This window comes from Perkinsus marinus (genome assembly GCF_000006405.1).
Source record: "Perkinsus marinus ATCC 50983 genomic scaffold scf_1104296952158, whole genome shotgun sequence".
In the NCBI taxonomy this organism is placed as follows: domain Eukaryota; phylum Perkinsozoa; order Perkinsida; family Perkinsidae; genus Perkinsus; species Perkinsus marinus.
This window is the reverse complement of record NW_003208985.1, coordinates 44,909-53,250: the sequence shown is the minus strand read 5'-3', so window position 1 is coordinate 53,250 and position 8,342 is coordinate 44,909. Positions and strand designations below refer to the sequence as shown.

Below are 8,342 nucleotides of genomic sequence, written 5' to 3'. Positions count from 1 at the left end.
ACTGGAGTTTCACCACCCTAGTGATATGAAAAGCACTAGTGAAAAATATATTTCACGACTACTGCATATCACCGCGAATATCGCGTTTTTCACCGAGTTTTACGCCACTTCACGTAAAACGGGTAGTCGTGAAACTCCATTGTGTCATATGCCGATACCGGTGCAAGTCCGCGGACTCGTGTAAAGGTCCGCAAAACTCCGAGAGGGAGGCACCGTTGGAGACGTTGATATGAGGCGACCTTATAATTCTCGTAAATTGTATGGGTCATTATTCTCACTACTCCATCACTGTATAGCTGAATTTTATTGACGAGCTTGTCATCTATAGCGTTGAGAACTCCGCATAGAATGAACAGGCTGCCACATTGGCTGTTTATCAATGCCATGCAACACGTACTATCGGAGGTATGTTCACTCCAGCTACCTAGCTGTTACCAACAACGATGATTAGCAATGATGCAGGATACTGCCGCTGCACGTGTCATTTCCTCCTGTGCACAAGGCTTCGGATTTCTCGCAAATGAAGAGTTTACGTGAAACTCTACGACGAAATATTTTCATGCTCCACAACCTTCACCTGTATCGACTATATAACTCACTACACAACTAACGTAGTGAGTCGTCACACGGCATCAGGTAGTCATGTGCCTCAACGAAGGGGTTTTCCCACGTATGGAGGTCCCAAGTTAACCCACTTACTGTTTCCACTTGGCCTGTTGTGGATGGAAAGCTCTGAAAGGTAATAGACCAGCTGAAAGAGAGGCAGTATTATGACAAGTAGTAGAATTACAAATAGAAGATAGACCGCTATTTGATAGCAGTCCAACGTGCGAGAAGGTAAATACCCACAACACTCCTCAGAGTGGTCGAAGCCTAAGAGCACCCCCGGGATGGTCATCATAGTTCATCCCCCCAGAGCTAGCAGCGCAGCTAGCGCAGATGTTATTGGCGTTTTTGGATTTTATTTGGCCAGAGAAGATACCTCGGCGTGTTGACTAGACCTTCGGCAGCGCTCCTGTCCTAGGGATCACACTAGGGTCGACCATGTGAATGCTAGCCTAGAGGTCCTAGGATTGGATAACACATGTAAAACTCGGCGATCCTGGGAGTACTCTCGGTGGTTGCGCACAAGTAGAGGAAATGCAAGTAGGTGCAAGAGAGCAAGATTTACACCTGCTTTAACTCGCGTGAGAGTATACGGCGTCGTCGAGTTGATAGAAATGGCGTTATTCTACGTAGTACGCGTCGTACCGGAAAATTTTCTGTTGATTAACATTTGTCTTCGTGCATTTTCCAAGACTGCCGTTTGTTCAACGGAAGCTGTTGATGAGTCTTTTGTTTGTGGCTTGTATAACCTCTATCTGGCATCACGTCGGATGTATAAGTTAGTTTACAAATTCGTATGTTGTAGGCCGCCTTGCTTCAATAAGCAGCCAGACGGAATTGTGCTTTCAGTTTCCATAAGGTTTGTTGATGGCTCAGGATAGCCTACCAACACCAGCTGAACAGGCCTTCATAACCTACCCCACGGCCACGGCCCCTCCTAGGGAGCTAGCAGGGCAGAGAGATGTGGTAATCAATGAGAGGGGACAAGAGTCATTAGTGGCATTGGTGATAATAATATCGTGACGTTGGGCTCAACTGTGTATAGTGTGTTGGTCGCTAGACCTTCCCACACGATCTCATAGCACTGTTGTTAGTTATATAGGAAGGCAGAATATCGTCGATCTGGAGGTGTGATGAGTTTTTTATGTTGGTGGTTTTGATGTGAAATGCGCCGCACTTTGCCATTTTCTTCGCTTATTTATTGCCCTACTTACATTATCCCATACTCAGCTTAGACTATTCCCTACTCAATTTTGACTATTCCTTACCTCACTTAGACTATACTCACAATATCTTTTACTTTTCTTTCACTATTTTCTACTTAACTTAGACTAAATCTCACTCTACTTAGACTATCCCCTACTTACCTCACTTCTCCTCCTTATAGGCTCATCAGAGGTACCGCATAGCAGGTGGTGTACTCATCCCTGCTGCTGCTTCTGCTGGTGATCGTGGTGACACGAGGGAGGCTACTACTACGGTACTACTGCTACGGGGATGATTATTTTTCTATAATATTGATTTCGTGTGGGGCCGTTATGCCAGCTATGATCTATAGTAACATTTAGAAATGTATTTGAGGAGTGGGGCCGCTATGCCAGCTATGAACTATAGTAACATTTAGAAATGTATTTGAGGAGTGGGGCCGCTATGCCAGCTATGAACTATAGTAACATTTAGAAGTATATTTGACGAGTGGGGCCGTTATGCCAGCTATGAACTATAGTAACATTTAGAAATGTATTTGAGGAGTGGGGCCGCTATGCCAGCTATGAACTATAGTAACATTTAGAAATGTATTTGAGGAGTGGGGCCGCTATGCCAGCTATGAACTATAGTAACATTTAGAAATGTATTTGAGGAGTGGGGCCGCTATGCCAGCTATGAACTATAGTAACATTTAGAAATGTATTTGAGGAGTGGGGCCGCTATGCCAGCTATGAACTATAGTAACATTTAGAAATGTATTTGAGGAGTGGGGTTGCTATGCCAGCTATGAACTATAGTAACATTTAGAAATGTATTTGAGGAGTGGGGCCGCTATGCCAGCTATGAACTATAGTAACATTTAGAAATGTATTTGAGGAGTGGGGTTGCTATGCCAGCTATGAACTATAGTAACATTTAGAAATTTATTTGAGGAGTGGGGCCGCTATGCCAGCTATGAACTATAACGTCGAGAAGTGGGGCGGCTATGCCGGTGGTTGAACATGTCACATACTCGACAAAAGATATTTCTTGTTTTTGAGGCGAAATGGGGGCCAGTTTAGCGATGCCCTTTTTAAAGGAAGCTCAATTTGGCGAATTGCAAATACAGTTCCACGCCATCATCAATTTTCGGGAAACCACATGCGGAACATCTACTCGTCGAATAGACTTCTGAAGGGTATAGGTGTCTAACGGTTTATCAGGGTGAGTTTCTCATTTACAGGCTGCCCAGTTAGTGTCAGCCTGAGTGTGATCGTATTGTTGATCGTAAACACACTAGAGAGGTTCGAAAGCCGATACTCTTTGTCGTACTGTGTGTCTCCCTTCAGCTCCCGAATGGCAACGTCACTGTGATAAGCGGCGGAGAGACGAGTCTTGACCGTATTGTCTCTGGTGGGGGAGCTCTCACAATGCCGACATCTAGGCCCATCGCGATGGTAATAGTGGACATTGGCTTAAGCCAAGCTATAGAGTAGTAGTGCTAGTCATCGGAACGCTAGGATCAGGAGTGGTAGTCATGAACAATTTAAATTTCTCTTATAGGAAGCTACCTTCGTTTTTGTCAGTAACTAGCCTTGTTTGCTCTGCTCAGGTATGTCCAGTATGCAAGTGTACAGTCGTCACGAGGGTCCACTATCGCAGTGGGGCGTGTACGCTCTTTGCAGCTGCCGGACTCTGTTGCACTTGTAATGGGCCTCGCTGGGAGAAATCGTTGGGAGTATATTCGCATTTTTTCAGTTCCCCTATTTTTTTGGTTACCTTTTTGCTGTTCCGACCTGAAGGACGTCATACACGTGTGTCCGAACTGCAGATCACCTATTGGAATGTAGGCATGGGAGGAGGGGAGGGGGGGGGAGTTAATTGACAATGGGAAAGTTGCATTGTCGGGAAGTTTGTAGTAATAGCGTCCTCGCGATATCTTGAAGATCGTTTCAAAGCTGGTGAATTGGACGGGTATAGATGATGGAATGAACTCGTGGTCTGAAAGGATTCTTATCGAGCTTGGTGATAGCACAGGGTGAATCGGTTGAGGCGGTTGCACCAGATTTGAAGCGTTAGAGTTTCACTTTCTTGACAAGCAGAGTGGAAGGGATGGAATGAATTGTCGTATTGATGACGTATATCATTCGCTGCGTGAAGGAGATACTATGCTAGTTGGGCCTGGTCGGGTTAGTCTCGAGATGGAAGTATGTGACATATTAACCAATTAATAGTAAATCATTGGAGTTCCACCACCCTAGTGATATGAAAACACTAGTGAAAAATATATATCACGACTACTACATAACGCCGCGAATATCGCGTTTTTCACATAGTTTTACGCCACTTCATGTAAAACGATTCGTGAAACTCCATTGACAAGCATGAGTACATATCCATATTTGATATTACTATGTAGTATATTTAATACCAGATGTTACGTTATTATCGATATACGAATAATGCATATTATACATAGTTGTGGGATTTCAGATACCATCGGGGCTGTTGCTGAAGATGACCACCACCTGTCTGTTTCTCGTATTTTGTAATTCCTAGGGGGAGCGGATGAATGGTCGGTGGAGGTTTGTAAGATGAGAACAGTTACTGGAATGGATAAGGTGTTGTGTTAGTAAGGGGGAGGTATGGGGTTCAATCCAAGTATCATGGAGATATTTTAAAATGAATTATCACCAATGATTGCTGAGATAAGAAGCCATTATATCGAGCCATGCTTGCTCAGGACTTTGGACATGTCCAGAACCGTTAATCCGACAGCAAAATATAAAGGATAGTAGCTTATTAACATTGGAGTTTCATCCGTTTTACGTGAAGCGGCGTAAAACTCTGTGAAAAACGCGATATTCGCGGTGATATGCAGTAGTCGTGAAATATGTTTTCACTAGGGTGGTGAAACTCCATTGTGTTGAATATTCTGCTCAGAACTTGGTGAGTATCTACTGGTCCTCGTTGTATAGAGGTTGGTAGCCTTATCTTGTTAAATGCAGCTGCTATGTACGTATGGAGGGTGAGGTGGTGGGCTCAGAGGAATCAGCTTGGTCAGCGTTGCCATAGCATGTTAACTCGTATTGTACTATTACTCTGTGGAGCTCATATATGAACTCATTTTGTCGTGAAATTGGTTTTTCTTTGTTTTATAATCACTATCAGTATTATTCATTTGCCTCCCCCCCCACCCCCTCTGCAATGGCCAGTAAAGAGGAACGAGAGGATGAGACATTGCGGCACGCAGTGTCAGTGAGTGTCAAGTGAATCACTCCAATTCATGATGATGCCCTTAGATGCTAGTATGTATGTATCGGGAATTCTTCACTTCACCACCTCCAACAGACCCCAGAGATGGTGTTGATATGCTGAGAGCAACTGCTCTATGTTTCCTCCATCTTTATTCGTTGTCCCAACCATACGCTATGCTCAACGCTGAAGAGCAGGAGGTGAGCTCGATAGTTCGATAGTCGTAGCTGTGATAGTAAAAATGTTGTGACAGCAAATTAGTATGTAGAGTGTGTGCCGATTTGATACTATGCAAATGTAGAGAATGTGCGTTTTGTTTTCCGGGATAAATGATAGTGAACAACTTGTCGCTGTCGTAGATTCGAAAGGTTACCTTCATCACATGTTCATACATTGTTTTTCGCGATCTCAGGAATAATGTACATTTTTTACATTTCCACATCAAATTTACACGCACTGTAATTCACGAGGATACACAAACTGTGGAAAAAAAATTTTCCCGAAAAATATTTCGCCTATAATTTTGTAAAATATCCTCTCGATAACAGCCTCATAAATCAAGCATGGCGACTCACCCGTGGAGCTCTGAAACCATAATTCCAAATGCAAGGTTTGAGGAAAAAATTTTCCTCTTGGTGTGAATGAGATTTTATAATATTGAAATAACAACTCGAATTACGCGAGTTCTCTCACCACACTTTTCTGAATCAGTCTATAATCCCGCTGGTGCTGGCCTGTATTTGGCTGGCATTTAAGGTGACCGACTCGAGTGAGAAATATTCCCTACGTATGAGGGACCTCATCCGGTCTCATAACAGGTAGGCTCTCGGTGAGTATGGAAATAGATTTATTTTCATTAGATGGGCATCAGCGGTCCGACGTGTCAAAATGCGAAAAGGAGAGGTGGGGAATGGAATGGCTTTAATTTTGCAACAATCCGTTTCTGGCCTAGCTCTACTATGTGCAACAATGTTCGTTACAAACCAACAGATGTTCTATTTGACTTCCCAAAGCGGTTTGGCAATCGCCATTTTTCCGGTGATGAATCGTAATTCTGAGGTGGTGACAAGCGCCAGTCAGTCGCAGAAATATGACTCAGCCGCGCGCCCCCCTTACCCCCATCCAATGTTGGCTCTAGACACAAGTATTGAGTGCTCGGCTCTAGGAGTCCCAACATTGGAGAGGGGATGAGGGGATTATCAATTCATCATAGTCATGTTTTCTCTCTGCGCGTTGACTCACTTTTGCGTTTGCATGGCGACAGGATTAAGTGGTTGAAGCGATCTCTGGAATTTTCGCTGCAGTTTAGTGAAGAAAAATCTCGGTTAAAGATTGTGTTGAATGATCACCACGACTTGGAGTGTAAAAGGGCGTATTCTTAGGCGGGACAGGTTGGAGGAGTAACAGCAGTGAATCCACCTGAAGAGGAGATACTAGAAAAGATATGCGTGATGGTAGGGGTGCGGTATGTGGTGATGGGCAGTTTTCGAGAAATATGTGTTTATTTTCCAGAGCGGATATCGGGAGTTTTCTCACTAATTATGGGAGTATTCATACGAATTAGTGTAGAAGTTTTTATAAATCAATGAGAATATCCCGAAATTTTATCAGAAATTTCATATTGTCACCAACACGTGTAGTTGACCATGTGGCTGTTGCCCACGCTGATGTTGTTATCATCAACAATGGAGTTTCACGACTACCCGTTTTACGCGAAGTGGCGATGAACGCGATATTCGCGGTGATTATCACCGGGTGATATGCAGTAGTCGTGAAATATGTTTTTCACTAGTGTTTTTGATATCACTAGGGTGGTGAAACTCCAGTGTAGGGAAGCATGCAGATGATCAACTACACGTATTTATAATAATGAGGAATTTCTTATTGGTCTTCATAAAAGTCAAATGCCTTTAGTCGTGCGCAGATTTCCATGATACTGATGAGAAAACTTAGCTGAGGAAAGCAAGCATATATTCCCCTTCCTAGGCTGTCATTGATCGTCCTTCACATTCAGGAGGGAGTTCTATTGAGAATATCAAAGTGCCGATTCGACAACGATTGGGATCGGCCTGGACGAGCATTGGGAACCATTCTGGCTTCGGTGAGTTATGGTCAACCGTCGGAAAGGAATTTCGATTTCCTAGTATAATGTTAAGGAAGGAATGGATATCATTGGAGTTTCACCACCCTAGTGATATGAAAAACACTAGAGAAGAACATATTTCACGACTGCTGCATATCACCGCGAATATCGCGTTTTTCGCAGAGTTTTACGCCATTTCACGTGGAACGGGTGGAACTCCATTGAAGTTTCATCCGGTTCACGCGAAGTGGCTCAATACTCCATGTGAAAAACGCGATATTCGTGAAGTGGAGTTAATGGAAAACGGTTCGCGAATAATACCGAACAGATCACCTAATTTTACGTGAAATATTTCACGCGTTTCACGCGTTATTCACTGGGAACATGCGTTTTTCGCGAAGTGAAATGTGAAATATGTTTTTCATATCACGAGTGGACCTGTATTGATTTTTGTGGGTTTTCAGGTTATCCCCGTTGGCGTTTCTCCAGAAGTTCGCAAGTCTGTTATCAGCAAATCATATCAACTCGCGAACTCATCTTATTTGTCACCTAAAATAGTTACCCAAAGGAGTGGTAAGTTAACTGCTTTTTAAAACACTTCTCATCGTGTCACCACAGGTGAGCTCATCGGTGTTGCATGTGCTTTGTTATCGTTTCGTTTGCATGGGGTTACCCCTATTCATCAGATGGACGTTGTGGGAGGAAAGGTAGGTAAAGTCGTTTGCTGCTATCTTGCATTTACCCGTTTTCTCGTAGTATTCAACTTGGTATGAGCCGTTTCTTGCTGAGCCCTGTAGAGGTGAGGAGGTAGAGGAAGTCGCACGGGAAGTGGTGCTAGCGTGAGCAAATTCATTGTGTCGTTAAGCTAGGAAACTATCGCTTGGTCAGATTCAGGCTCAACGAGAAGACTGCGGAAATAACAGCAGCTAATGTGGTTACCCCACCGTCCTCGTCGTTTGTCGAACAACCATCTGTTCCTCAGAGTGATACTCACGAATTTCAATGAATTTTCATTTTGTATTTGCGTTTTCCGAGTATGGGGAGGAAAGGTAAACGCGACGAGATCGACACTACTTGGAGCTCTGGTGTTAATATTCAGTTGGTAACTCCTACGGAGCTGTTCTCCCATCATACACGTATCGACAATGTTGATGTGGAGAAGAGCACTCTCACTCTGTTGTTGAATGATCCTACTTGTGTGTAGCTTGAA

The 8,342-nt window shown here is 43.7% G+C and overlaps 2 protein-coding genes across 2 annotated transcripts in view; both read left to right on the top strand.

Annotated features, from left to right (window-relative positions):
• Positions 1–1,453: 1,453 nt before the first annotated feature.
• Pmar_PMAR021699 (lipopolysaccharide-induced transcription factor regulating tumor necrosis factor alpha, putative) lies at positions 1,454–4,405 on the top strand. The gene is made up of 6 exons (XM_002777188.1): positions 1,454–1,572; positions 1,994–2,086; positions 3,144–3,251; positions 3,407–3,500; positions 3,553–3,640; positions 4,288–4,405. Exons 1-6 carry the CDS (start codon positions 1,474–1,476, stop codon positions 4,307–4,309), a joined length of 504 nt encoding a protein of 167 aa, XP_002777234.1. The 5' UTR covers positions 1,454–1,473; the 3' UTR covers positions 4,310–4,405.
• A 2,088-nt stretch (positions 4,406–6,493) lies between these two features.
• The window catches only part of Pmar_PMAR021698 (hypothetical protein), a gene marked incomplete at both ends in the record, with an annotated part of 2,328 nt that continues 479 nt past the window's right edge, over positions 6,494–8,342 (top strand). The window contains 4 exons of the mRNA XM_002777187.1: positions 6,494–6,514; positions 7,064–7,150; positions 7,597–7,705; positions 7,751–7,839. Coding sequence (XP_002777233.1) covers positions 6,494–6,514; positions 7,064–7,150; positions 7,597–7,705; positions 7,751–7,839 — 306 coding nt within the window. The remainder of the gene's footprint in view (positions 6,515–7,063; positions 7,151–7,596; positions 7,706–7,750; positions 7,840–8,342) is intronic.

Coding starts and splice junctions, on each gene's coding strand:
- Pmar_PMAR021699 (XM_002777188.1), top strand. CDS start 1,474: ATGGCTCAGGATAGCCTACCAACACCAGCTGAACAGGCCTTCATAACC. Junction 2,087..3,143: donor CGAGGGAGGCTACTACTACG/GTACTACTGCTA, acceptor GTCTCCCTTCAG/CTCCCGAATGGCAACGTCAC. Junction 3,252..3,406: donor CATCTAGGCCCATCGCGATG/GTAATAGTGGAC, acceptor TGCTCTGCTCAG/GTATGTCCAGTATGCAAGTG.